At 47.7% G+C, this 13902-nt stretch overlaps 1 protein-coding gene across 4 annotated transcripts in view; it reads left to right on the top strand.

Moving 5' to 3' along the window:
- Positions 1 to 13902, top strand: part of CALN1 (calneuron 1) — a 151433-nt gene that overhangs the window by 34172 nt on the left and 103359 nt on the right. For 3 of the 4 annotated variants that reach the window (XM_075169146.1, XM_075169144.1, XM_075169145.1), the window contains one exon: positions 5127 to 5251. In XM_075169146.1, coding sequence (XP_075025247.1) covers positions 5134 to 5251 — 118 coding nt within the window. In that variant the 5' untranslated portion in view covers positions 5127 to 5133. Of the gene's footprint in view, positions 1 to 3187; positions 3486 to 5126; positions 5252 to 13902 lie in introns of those variants that run through there. The other variant, XM_075169143.1, reaches the window with a different exon arrangement.

Raw genomic sequence — 13902 nt, 5'->3', positions numbered from 1 at the left:
AGGGCTTTCTTTTAAGTCTCCCTATGCACCAGACCTTATTTTTCTCAATCCCAAGGCGCCCTTCCAAGACCTACTTATATTGATTTTGTAGCTACAGAGAAAGCCATCTGCCTGAGCAAGCTTTCGTTCCTGTGTCTCTTTACGCACCTGAGTTGAGACTGATTAAACAAGACTTCTGCATTTTATTGCAGCAGCTTAAATCCTCACACCTCATTACAGAGCTCTCGATGTGCTCCCCTTCTCTGCATCCTCAGAGCTCCTCCCGATGCCAAAATGAGACTCTTTGGGCCCTTCAGACTTTCCTTTGGTAGCTTGGGCTCATATTGCGCTTGAGGTGCCAAGGTTTTGCACAAAATAAATTAAAAAAAAAAAAATCTTTAAAGCTATTGTTAGCAACAGTGAATGCAGATGATAAAGGACGAAGTGACTTAGTGTTCCTCGTAGCAGAAGGATTTTGCCAAAGCCACAGGTCTGCAACAAAACCCTTGACTTGTCTTCCCTTAACTATATTGGCTACAAACACAGCCATGGGGATTTAGTCCAGCTCAGTCGCTCCCATGCCGGAGAGCACGGGCTAACCACGACCCTCAGCTCTTGCTGCCTCCTTGGGAGAGGGGGAAGGGACCAGTGCATGGGCAGCAATGAAAGGAAAATGTACCAGAATAGCAATGAAGACTCTTCAGAAAGTTGGTTGTGTCATGCCCAGAGCGTGGAGGATCAAATAGCCCAGGAATTTCCCAGGTGATACTCAGGGGTCTATTTGCTCTGCTCTTCCCTTTGGATCCAGCTAGATATTACACAGCCTACCTGAAAAGATAATGGCAATCGTTCAGCTCTGGGGAAAATGAGATAATTTTTTTCGGAAGTCACTGCTCTTATTTGCCTTAGATGTTATAACGTTGGTCTGCCCAGGGAGAAGCATATTTAACACTGTGACTTCATTTGATGAATTTTTAAAGGGTTTTGGAGTGAGCTGGGAGACTTCACAGCTACTGTTCCAGTTTCCCTACCATCTGGTTGCTTCATGGTTTTTCTATGTATTCCTGTATTCTTTTTAGCCTGGTTTCCTAAGAAAATGAAGCTTATGCTGTTGTACTGCACGTGTGTGCTTGTCCACCCGTCTATGTGTGTTTTCCCACTATTAGCTTGAGCCCTCTGCTCAACCTCAGCCAGATTTGTGGGAGAGATGGAGATCTCAATTTTACCATCTTCCCTGTTTCCCCACCAGCATCGTTTCTGCCTTGTCTGTTTGATGCCCGTGGGGCGGTAGCTGCGGGGCCGGCCAGCATCCAGGACGGGGAGACCTGTTAGCCCAGGTCACATACAACCTGCTGGGCAGCAGCCGGGATCCACTAGATTACAGCTGAATGGAGAAGGCAAATACATGATACCGGCCAGGCGTAACACCCAGGCAGTGCAAATGATGTTATGTGTCATGTGCCTGAGGCTGTAAAACCAGGATCAACTCCTGGGCATCGTTTTGTGCTGCACATAGGAGAGAGGTTAGCAAGAAATCTTTTCCAATTTGGTAACTACCAAGGGAGATCGAGGATCAATACAAATTGATCCTGATTCCATCTCGTTGACTGATACTTAAGCTAAACCTTCCAGTTTAATAGTCATGTGGATTTTCAGTTGGGTCTGAAAACCTTTTTAAAAAACATATCACAAGGGCTGGTGAAGAATGCAAACCGGAGCGAGCGTAGACATGTGAGCATCGTGTAACTGCCTTTTTTTCCTGATGGCAAATTGCTTACGAACATCTTATAAATTTCACAAATGTGGTTGTGCTGAAAGGAAAGAGCGAGGCTGGCAGTGCTGCTGCCGGGCGTTACGGGGGATGTAACCTGCTGGTGAGCTTGGCGCAGAGACTGAAACCTTGGCAAGGTACCATGGTAACATTTCCATACACATGTTTATGGGTTTTTTGAGGGCTTTTTGGTTAAATGTCAATGTTTTCATGATATTATTCAAGGAGATTTCATTGCTCCAAAATCCCACTATGCCTTTGAAAACTGCTTTCAGTTTGCAAGTTGCTCAGTGGAAAATGTGTCTGTCTCGACTGCGGGGAGATGGAGAGCAAAGCTCACTGCTTAGCTGCCTGCTCGGAGGCTTGTTGTACAGCTCTGTAAAATGGGGCAAGAGCCGGGGCATCTTCCCCGTTCCCATCCGGCGGAGGTGAGTGCACATTGCTGCAAATTTAACACGTTGAAGAGATAGAAAGCTGTCAGCACCCTGCACTCCGGCACCAGCGCCTGCTGCTGACCGAGCGCCCAGGAAGGGCATCACCATGGTGTGGGGTGGATCCCAGCAGCACCAGTTCACTTATGGTTTGAGGTTACCCAGGGTCTCAGCTGGCACTGGAAGGAGCAACCATAGGCAAACTTAAGGTTACCGTGTTTCTAACATGGACATTTTGGCTAAATTCAAAATGAGCCTGGACCGATCTGGCTGTGCTAGGACAGACCTCTTGCTTCCAGACAGGCATCGGGCACCTACGTATTTCCATTAAGCTTTTTATGTGTTTCAGCATAGGGTGCTTTTGCAAAACATGATACTTTGCAAGACATGATGCTTTGCTTTATGAACTTTCCCACAACCCACACCTTGCAATGTCCCTTTTTGCTGTTTTCTCCCCCCGTGCTGGCTCGGTTTTGACAGCAGGCTCCCGTCTGCAGGGTGCTGAGCACTCCTGAAGCGCGGCTGCACATCCTTGTTTGGACATCTGGCGCTGGACCTGCTGCTGGTCCAGTTTTGAGCATCTCTTGTTAAAACTGGAGGCAGGCTGAGAGCTGCTGAATTCCAGAAGCTCTGCAGGGCTTCCGTTGAATAATATTGCAATTTTTAAAAAAATAATATACCTAGGCAGTAGAATTTAATCCAGGATTTCTCACTCTAAGATATCATGCGTCCCCCCCCAGTACTAAAACACATTACAGGATCCCAGGTGGGAACTGATTTTAAGCACTTCAGCCCCCAGGGGAGCTGGATTATAATTTGGTTTTGGTTGTAGAAGCGAAGGCTCAGAAAGTGATTTCAGAAATGCTTTAGTGCAGCTAAATCCATGGCCTGCAGCTACTCCAACCATGGGTGAGCTCAGGGAGTGCGAGGGGCTGAGCTCCCTTCGCCCAGGGGCCAGGGCAGGCGGGTGCTGGCAGCGGTCCCCAGCCCCATGGGCTCATCACAGGCTGCATTTGCAGTGCAAACCCACCCCGCAGCTCTGCCTGGGTCACTGCAGGTGTTAGATTTAAATCTCTTTAATTTGGTAGTGTTTTGAAAATCAGTGTAATTGCTTTTACATTGGGCATGTGATTATCAAGAGAAAACATGGATCGATTGCTGCCTGAATACTTTGTGGTGGGACTGGAAGCTAATGAAGATGGTGCAAAGGGCTGGAAGTGTCTCTGCAGCCTCTTCTCAGGACCTAGAGCGGTACCAAAGCCCTGCTTGTCAGGGACCCAGAGCGCCTGTGTGTCTCCCTGTGGGTAGGTCAAATTCCCATCGTAGTGCAGAGCAATATGTCAGAGTGAGCAATATATCAGAATGAAATACATTAATTGGCAAGTGCTGGGAAATTACAGATATGCTTAATGAAAAAGAAAACCTTGTTTACGGTTTCTAATGTGCTGCTGAAGAAACGGGCTCCCAAATAAAAATACTTAAAATTACGATTAGGATTTATTTACATAATTACTGCAAGAGAAACTCTAGGTACGTGCTAAGCAGTGCAAGAGAAACCTCATGGCTTTTATTCTTTGCTTTCCTATATCTCGAGGTTAGTTTGCTCTTGGTGAGTCTATTAAAGCTTTGCTAACTCAGTGAGGCAAGAAGGCATTTGTTACAAAATTAATGCATATATATGTATATATACATTTATTTTATTGACTATGGTAAGAACATATGGCTGAGTAAGAGACAGATCATCCTTGTAATTGTAATGTTGGCTGGAGAACGGTTCAGTAGGTGGCACTTATCTCATTATGGCAAAGCAAGCTGATGTCCCGGCGCAGCTGTAGTGAGAATGCCCTTGGAGTTTGTTTCCAAGGGGCTGTCTCCCGCTGGTGGGAGTGAGATCTGCCAAAGTTGCCATATAAATTTATATTAATGGTCCGTTCCAAACCGTACTGCCCAGTGTGTCCTGGCCACCTTCCAGCCCCTGCGGAGACCCTGGGCCAGATCCTTGGCTGATGTCTGGGTGGCTCTGTTGACTCTGCTGATTTATATCTGCTGGAAATGTGCAGTATAAAGTGCAATAGGCCCGTGATGGGGCTGCGCTGATTGAAACCAGCCAAGGGTATGACAAATCTTCCTCTTAATATTTCAATTGACTTTGGCAAACTTGCCTCTTTCTTGTGTATCCTAAATCAATGTGTAAGTGCTGCTGACAGTAATTTCCACTTTTGTCTGTGCAGATGGCTGCCCTTCACTAGGCTGCGGTGTTTATACCTGCTAAGTTTGCAAACACTTTTCTGCTACAGCCTCCCGTTGAGCAGTATTTTTCTTTAGCTGTCATATTTGTGAGATGAAAATGTTCTTTGTTGGGCCCTGTTCGAATATGAATTTTCTTCTTTCAGCGAGGGCCACCGAAGTCTGGAGCGGAGGCAGCGGTGCGACGTGCGTCTCGCTCAGCACAGATGCTCTGGCGGGGGGAGGTTGAACCATCTTAGGGGTGTAGATGCTCCGGAGCGGGGTCTGAGAGCTGGTGTCCAGACCCTTGCATGGCTTTGAAAGTCGTGTTGCTGGATCCCATGACTTTTTAATTGCATGTCAGTGTAGACCCCTCTACACTATATAATTATTATCACATAGCAAATCTCTAGACTGAAAGCTGCAGTGTGAGTGGTAGAGACTCATATTTTCCTCAGGCACCGCTGTTCTGTCTCTGCTAACTCTTGTTCGGCATAAAGAAAAAGCTGCTGCTTTTTTGTTTGTTTTTGCAGCTCCTGTCTTAGACACTAAATAAAATCTGCGATCTACCAATCATGCACCCAACTTCAGTGCACCCACCCTTGGTGTAGGATGCTTTGGTCCAGCTATTCCTTCAAGGCAGGCTGTTGTACTATTCAAATAAAAAAAAGACAAATAATTCAAATAAGCCTTTTTCTTCCCTTTTCTCTTGTGCCCAGGGAGAAGATGCCATTCCATCATGTAACAGCTGGCTTGTTGTACAAAGGCAACTACCTGAACCGCTCACTCTCCGCTGGCAGCGACAGCGAACAGCTAGCGAATATCTCCGTGGAGGAACTGGATGGTGAGCAACGTCCTTGCGGTTTTCCAAAGGGAGCTGGGAACAGGGAAAGGCTCATTTTCACCTTCTCTGTAGCGTTGTCATGCAATAACTGGATGTATTCTCCCTCTGAAGCAAGGAGCAAAAGGCAGGTCAGAAGTGAGATGGTCAGCAGATCACGGACAAAGAAAAGGTCCCTGATCAAAGTTATGTTGAGAGCTGTAGACTGATTTTAGCCTCAGATTTTGTCCTTCTGCCTAGAAATAAGGCAGCTTTTTGAAAGAATAAGGCTGCTTTTTATGGGCAAAACTTTGCATGAGAAAAAGTTAGGCTAATATCTTCTTATAAAGATGTCTTTAGCCTGTCCTGGGAACCTGCAGAGCTGAATCTGTCTTCCTAGCAAGTCTTCTCATTTGCTTTGTGGCCTCTCAAAAGTGAGGTTTTTCTCTGTGTCTCAATATAACAAGATGCACGGAGGTGGCTTGTGGCTTAAGAAGCTGGAAAGAGCTTTAAAATTCCCTTTTCCAGGTCAGTGATTGGGAGCACAAACTGGCCTCAAGCTGGCAAAGGCTATCAGGAAAGTTGTCCACATCTGCTGCCTGTAGGATCCCGTAATTTCCTCCCTAGAAGCTGGTTGCTGCTAATTCCTTCTGCCCTGCAGACGGGATGTGAGGCCAGGTAGACTCCCAGTCTGGTTCATGGTGGGAAGTTCTCTTTCGTAGCCAATTTGTGGCTCACCAGGGTAATTTCTAAGCAAAGGTTAATATTGTTGACAGCTGGTCATTGAGGGCTGTGGAACAAATTGAAGTTCTTGGTTTGCTTCCCAGTGGACATTTGGTACAACCCATGAACATAATCTCAACGGAGGACTTGATGAGGAAATGAGCAAGGGGATGGTGCAAGGTGGAAATGGTCCTTCCAGGACGGGTTGGAGGCATTTTGGCAAAACAGAAGGCCAACATTTCTGCCCACCCTCCCCCTTTTCACCTGTGCTTTGGTAAATCAGTTTAGTTTTCAAGCCTTTTCAACTCGGAGCCTTTGATTTTGGTTTTGCGAGCTTTACATTAACTTATCTTAAGTACAAACAGTGTTTTCTGAGTATTTGTAACCGCTTCTTTTCTCCCCAATGAGCACGTGCTGAACACAGTTCAGGTGAGAGACGCAACGTGAGAAACCGCTTTCAGTGCAGGTTAGCTAAGAGCCCAGGAACACAAGGACTGCAGAGGCATCTTCTGGGCTCTTCTGGGTTATAGGAGCTTTGCTTGAAGTTTTCAGTTGGCGAGCAGAACTGAACTGGCTTAGCTTCTGTGCATCCTATGGAGGACAAATTATGATGTAAGGTAAAGCTTAGCTGTTGTCCCTATTCGGGATGACAGGGGTTGGCTGAGCAGACAGGAGGACATTGCAGTTTTTTTCAAATGCAGAGAACAAGGGTTTTTCTGGTATGCCTACCCTGATTAGAGCACATCTGCTATAATTGCCTTTGAGATTTGCAGACAACTGTCAAGAGCTGATTCAAGTGGCATCAGGGCTGCAACCCACTGTCAGGGCCATCCCGTTGCACGAGGGAAACTTGTCCTTGATTTGTTCCCCTGCTGGTTGCATGGAAATGGTCTGTGGCTGGACGTGGGAAGGAAGCCCAGTCTCGTTTCCATCTTTCCCGTGTCTCCTTGCTGCCAGCCCGAGCCACCTCAGGCGGTCTGCAAGCTTCGCGAGCCCTCTCGGCATCGCTTTCCCACCGGCGGCTGGGGGGTGGGAGCAGCAGCTGCGGGAGGCAGCGGAGCACAGCCCCATGGCCAGACCCGCCTTCCCCAAGGAGAAACCAGCACTCCAGAGGCTGTGGATCATCTCCGTTAATTAACGGCAAATGAAGTGAATTAGGTGTAGAGGAACCGTCTTTTGAGAAAGCAGCAGCTGAGTCGCTGCTAATGCGAGTGCTGCATCCATTTAATGTGGTCGGTGCCCCATTATAACTGTGCTATTGAATTGGAGAGCAGCGGAGTTCATTCATTTCTGTTCACAAAGAGTATCCCCCTCGTTCTTTAGGAGAATGGTTAGAGCTCTTTAACTTATCCATTTATTCTCTGGCTGTTAAGCACAGGCTTCTTGATAGAATTTAGTATATTTTTTTCTTCCAGCCTTTTGCTTTACAAACACCTATTTTCGAGGGCTTTGTGTCTTTGCCATGAAGATATGCCCCAGTTCTTAGCCTCACAGAGAAGAGCTCAACTTCAGGCCATTTTTTTCCACCTGCAGACACAGAAGTGTTACCGAATTGATTCACGTCCACTAAAGCCAGAGCAGCATAAGAAGCTGGAGATACTTTTCTGTGTGCCAGCTACCAGAGTACAGCCTAGCCATTATATGTATTATATTATATTATACGTAATATTGGGTCAGCAGTCACTGACTGCGTTTTGTCACTAATACCAGATCAGTGCCCGGGTGTGCTGGTAATTGGCAAAGGTACCACCATTCACTGCCCAAACCCAAAACAGAAATAGACTTTCTGCCTTTAAGCATAAACTATCTCAGGGTGAGTAACAAAACGTTCTTCCTTGAGAAGTTAATGTCAGTGTATAGGAGCTTTGTGGATATATCAAGCTGTGATAGCTCGATGCCAATAACATATTTACATTTAATGCAGGCTGGCAAAAGAGATGCCAAATTATCCTTGGTTTCTTTTTCAATGAGATTTTGGTCCTGAGGGAGTTCCAGCCTATTGAGAAATTCCAGTCACACATATTAAATTATTAAAGGTTTGAAGCTGGGGGAGTCAGTGGGAATTTTTTATAATGCTCTTCTGCGCTCAAGGCTCCAACAAGTGCCTGATCTGTCAGGTTTTTTCCAGTAGATTTTTTTTTCTTTTTTCACGTCTAGCATTGCATGTCTCAACACCCTTCACTTGGGGAAGGATTTCTGCAAGTGTGGGCTCTGGGATGCTGCAGGGTGAAGGCGCTGCGCAGCCTGGCTGGAACGCAGTGTGTCTCCCCATCCACGTCCCTGCAGTGAATACCGACGAATACTCCATGTTTGCAGCCTGCGGGCGGTGGATGAAGGATGATATGGAGATCAGGAAATGAAAAATATTTCTGACTTCAAGTAACATGAGGGGGAAGGAGTCCAGGTTTTTGGATGAACGCACACTGTTCGGAGCGATGTGCTTAGGGTGCTGCTCTGCCTCTTCTCTGACCGGTTATTCTTCTCCTATGAAAACTTTTCCGACTTGCATCAGTCATCTGTTGACTTTAACTCCGCTCTGTTTTTTTCCATCCTGCTTTAAATACTATGCTGGCAGCAAGGAAAGAGGCTGGAGGGATAGCAGGTCACTCTGCTGATGGCTTGTCTATTCCTAGCAGCGGTGTTTGCTATTTGCGGTTCTGTAGTAGCGTGAGGGTTTTTAGAAGCTGTCACCGTCACAAAGGGAATTAACTTGCAGAAAGCTATATTAGGCAATACGTAACTTTGTAACATCAAGTAAATGACGAAGTTGAAAGTGGCAGGCCATCCATAACCTGTCCTTAGGGACCGCAAAGTACGGTGGGGTCTCGGGTGGATGTTATTGTCATATGCTTAGCGGTTTCTATGCATGAGATTTATAAATTAAGGCTGGGAGGAATTGTTTTACATATAGATTTTCTGGCTATTGTTGGTTGACATAAAATTGTGGCACAGTTTGTGCATACTCTGTGGTTTCCACATCCCTTTTAAGAACAGGTTCTGTCTTCACATTACAAACCGCTAGGAGTATTTTTAATAAAAAATGGTGGATGGAAATCATCATGTCAAGCTTGAGTCATCCACCTCCATAGGCGCTATCTAAAGGGTATTGTCAGGAGGTAAAAACATTTCCATAGTAGGAATCTGACAAATATCACCTGAAGGGAGGCACATGCATTATAAGTAGGCTTTGCAAAAAAGTGTCTGTGAAATGTGTGCTAGTCAGTGCCTTGCATAGAAAACCCAAATGTGAACCACAGCAGCAGCTATTTGTCCAGAAAGACAAGATGATAAATCCTTACCTGACCCAGATTCCTTTGAAATCAGCAGTGCCCGTGCAGGAGGAAACCTTGCTGCACGGCAGCAGGACAGCTATTGGCATCTGGTGCCTTAGACCACATAGCCCCAGGTGGGGTCTGTGGTATCTACAAGGCTTTTTCTAGGCTGGGAGATACTTTTTGTTTTGTGGTTGTAGACGTCAACCTGGCTGGCTTGATGCAGTCCTTTAAGGCTGAAATCCAGAGTGGAAATGCCAGTGCATGGTTTTACCTGCCTAAACTGGAGATGTCAGCAGAGCAACACATGAAATGGGGGCAAAGCTGCTGGCTGCAGGAGCTTAGGGTGCAGTAGACTTCAAGGCAGGAATCTGGGGACTTCCCTCACCAGACTTTTCTATTGTTATAGATTATACACCATGTTGCAGGACGTGCTTTACCTGGTTTCTGCTTCTTCCTAGCAACCTCCCTTCTGTCACCTGCAGAAGCTTTTAACTGGGTCACTCTTTCCTGGGCTCCTGCGTAAAAGTCAACCTTGAGTGGCTTCACCATATACCGGGAAACAGCTCTTGAAATAATTTAAAGGGCATGGTTAAATGATGCCCCATATGGATTTTAAATTAACAGTTGTCTCCTGCATGCCAGTAATGCAGGCAATGCCAAGTGGCTGAAGGTGTGTTGGGGCTGCAGCCAGTTCTGGAGTCCCAGCAGCACGGCAAGGTGGTCAGTCGTGGGACGCTGGGTCCCTGCTCGGGGGGACACCAGGTAAAATAGTCCCACAAACACTAGTCACAAACACAGCCATGCCATGCTAGCACTGCCTCTGAAAATAAGGCCAAAATCAGGGGTGTTTACCCTCTTGTGCGTGTCTGATATGATGGTCCTTGGATGTTAAAGTCTTGGGAAGGGAGGGACCATGATGCTGCAGAGCGCTGTCACCATCCAGTCTCATTTGGGGGTTGTTATGTAGCAGAAACCCCGTGAGCCATGAGGATTGTGGCTGATCCAGATCCTAGTTCACCCTTGTGTTACCAGAAAGACTTAATAAACAATCCCTTGCTTGCTGGAGAGTCGGGGCTGGTGTGCGACTCCTCGTATCTCTCTCCAGGTGTTGATTTTTCTCCGGATCTGCTTGTTTGCTAGCAGAGATTTTAATCCTGCTGATGGGTGCAGAAGGTAAAGGGGCAGGCGGATTCCCTCCAGCCTCCACAGCCAGCTGGCCGCGCCGTGTCAGCGGCTGAGACTGATCATCTTTGTTGTCCCAGGTGAGATCAAACGGTGTTTTGGAGAAGCAATGTGCTCCAGGAGGGAAACCCGGGGGGGGAGAGGCATTAGTCACTTGACTGACTCATGTAGCAGCAACAGGCTGAGTCTGCTCCGCTCAGCTTTGTCCATGGGAAGGAAAAAACACTTGGAAAAGTGGAAAGAGAAACAAAGAAGAAAGAGCATCCTGCCGGCGAGGAAGGAGTTGCAAGGATGTTCTCCTGGGATAGGAGACGTGGCAAGGGGGAGCGTGCGCTGGGGTATGGCCCCACTGGGATGCTCGGCGCGTGGATTTGTGCCTGGGTTTCCAAGTCCGTGCTTCAGTGTAAGCGCTGCAAGCAGCCTGTTAATTAAGCGGATGTAACTGTGTAAAGCTCATTTTCTCTTTTGCAGAGTTCTTTTTAAAGAGAGGTTTATCCACAGTGTCTCTGCTGTGAGTGATCATGGCTGGAAATGGAATAATTTATGTCTTATATTGGGCTTTAATAGTGTTTCGTGTCTCTGAATATAAAACTGTGGCATCACTATGCAGATTCTTCTGTGGACAGAAGCAGCTGTCTCTCTCACTTCTGCTGAGCTCCTTCTGCTAATTTTCTAGTTACGTATTTTATTTGCAGTGTGGGTTTTCTTGGGACTCGGTAGTTTCAGGTATGAAGCAGCCTCCATTTAAAAATCATAAAAACTGGCACAGTATTTCTATTCTGCAGAGTGTTATTTTATTGGAAGGTGCGCATTTGCTCCAGACGGCGTGTGTCCAGTGGAGGAGCAGAGTTGCTGATGGAGAAATTGTGGCTACCTGTTCCAGGCTGCGTGCCTGCTTAGACCTGATGAGGTTCGAGGGAATTCACCGAGGGAGAGATTTATAGTTACAATGCACCGTGGTCTGCCCCAGCCTCATTAGTAGTCTCCAGATATCAGCACTGACTGGAGCAGCCGGCAGACGCGAGGCCCCTGCCCCGCTGCAGTGCATCTGGAAGGGCTCCGTTCCCCGGTGCTGGCTTTGGGAAGCTTTCCCCCACCTTGCGGCAGTGAGGTCCTGTGTGCCGCAGACAGACAGAGGTCCGTCCATCCAGCCCCAGCATCACCGACCTTTCACTCTTAGCCTCCAGGAAAGCTTTTTTTCGTTGAAATTAGTAGCACTTCCCACTCCAAACAATGATAATGTTTGGACACCCAAAGTGGCTGAGCAGAGGGAGGTCTGGCTCCTCCGGGTTTCACCGGAGAGGTCAAGACCATGTCTTGAGGGTTTTAGCTGCTGCATTGCCTTAGGGACCACTGGGGCTTGAAGATCAGCACTGGGTTTTCTCCAGCACTAGAGATCCTCAGCAGGAAGGTGGCAGAAAGCTGTGGATTGAGGCAAAAACTCCAGAACAGCAAGTATTTCCACCCTCCAACGCTTTGCAGCCCAAGCCTTACACAAGGCACCAGTACTTTGGCAGGTTGATTACCCAGGGGGACAAACGTTTTTTTTGGGTGCAGCCCTGGGAAGGGCTTGCAGAGGCTCTGTTCCCCCTGTTCCACACCCCCTCTGCCAAGGGGGGACGTGTCACCTGGACTCCCTGCACCCAAAATACAAGAACAGGCATCAGCATCATCTCCGAGGACAGAGTCCTTACAGCAAGAGAGTATAAATAAAATGGGATTGGCTGCCAACAAATTAGAATTACAGGGACACCATCTGGACAACAATTAAAGAGATTGTTTGAACTCCAGCTATGCTGACATAGTTATAGGAACTGGCTGGCGAGCAAGAGAGTTACTAGTGGTGGATATTCAGATATCCTTGGTCAGAGGCTTGAGGGTTTCTGGCTTATCGTAGTAGAGAAGGAGCCTCTTCAAGCTGGAAGAAGATGGCTTTGGGGAGAGGGATGCAGACTGTCTTCATCCAGCTCCTTCCAAATCTGCTGGTTTTGTCTCTCACTGCAGAGAATGCTGCCGAGGCTTTGGTGCTCCCTGACATGTCATGAATTGTGCCAGGCCGATGCTCCTCGCAGCCGTTTCAGACGCTGCCCATTCACTTGTGAGCCGGGCTCTCGGCGGAGCGCGCTGATAACTCGCTGCCTGCATCGCCTCAGGCCATGGGAATGGAGCAAATTCTGATCAAGAGCTAAACATGCTTTAAAAGGCATTTAAATCTTGCTGTGACACGTTTATACAAATTTTAATATGGATTTTTAATTTTTTATGCAAGCTTCTAGTCTGGATCGTTAATTTTACAAGTTCCTTCAATCCCTTGCCTTATAACCCTGGCTTTAGCAAGTCACTCCTATTCGAGTAAGTGTTGCTGTGTGGGCTCAGGGGTCTCATCCTTACCTGCTACCTTACTGCTCTGCAAATTTACTGCCTAGGCAGTGGCTTTTAGCTGCGCATGGCAGGACAGGGGCCAGGGTACTGCCACTGCAGCCCAGACCCATAAGGACGTGGCACACACGTGGGATTGGAAAGAGAGGAGACTAAATGCCCCATTTTCCAGATGAAGGCACAGGAAGAGCTGTGGATACAGCGGGGTGTTGGTGTGTTGTACACTGTCTGCATATCCAGCCAGGTGGCCACCTCCGAGCACACCTTCTCCTGCTGGTCCAGCTCCCAGTGAGTTCATTTGGGATGCAGTCAATCTGTCCAGAGCATCTTTCCCTGGCAAAGGGAGACATCAATTTCTGACCCAGGTCTGTGGCTTTTGGGGCTGAATGGGGCTGGCAGTGCCATGGGAACAGAGATTTCCATCCAAAGCAGCCTGGGAATGGTTTCCCCATCCCAGAAATGGAAGTGATGTTGCTTCTTTTTTGAATCAGGTAGGAAACGTCTCAGCCCTCTGGCTCCTTTCCGAGCTGCGGAGCCGCGGCACCAGGAAACCTCAGCTCTGTGAAGCCACAGCAGCTCTGGAGAGTCAAAGTAGTCGGTCCCCAACTGAAAATTACTCTGAGAAGCCATTTCTTCTCATTTAACTGCACAGAAAGAGTCATGAACCCAGACTCTGGCCTGGGTTTAAGCTACCTTAGACATCCCATCCATGGTGCTGAGTGCCGAGCAAATGGCTTGCTCTTTCTTTAATTTCCCGGGGCCTCCTCATCGGCACTGGGCTCGGGGGCTGATGCACGGCTTGAAAAGGGCCCGGACAAGCTGCCATTAGAGCGAGTCAGAAGATGAATGGCTCAGCGTGCCGGTGAATCCCAGCAGTGCGGACCTGAGCGAGAGGACCGGAGCGCTGGCACGGATGGTTGCAAAGCGCGGGAACAGGACGGACCTGAGGGTCTCGCGAGCACTGCCACATCTCCGGTCACACAGACGGTGTCTTATAGTTAGTCAGCATTAGGCTTCGCAGGTCCCTCCTATAATTACCATGATTTTAAATACTTAAGGATTTGGAGGTTATCGTGCTCTGCATGCTGCACACGTGCCCTTTTTGTGGTCGTGATG

Source organism: Calonectris borealis, chromosome 19, assembly GCF_964195595.1.
Source record: "Calonectris borealis chromosome 19, bCalBor7.hap1.2, whole genome shotgun sequence".
In the NCBI taxonomy this organism is placed as follows: domain Eukaryota; kingdom Metazoa; phylum Chordata; class Aves; order Procellariiformes; family Procellariidae; genus Calonectris; species Calonectris borealis.
This window is presented reverse-complemented; position numbering and strand designations above follow the sequence as displayed.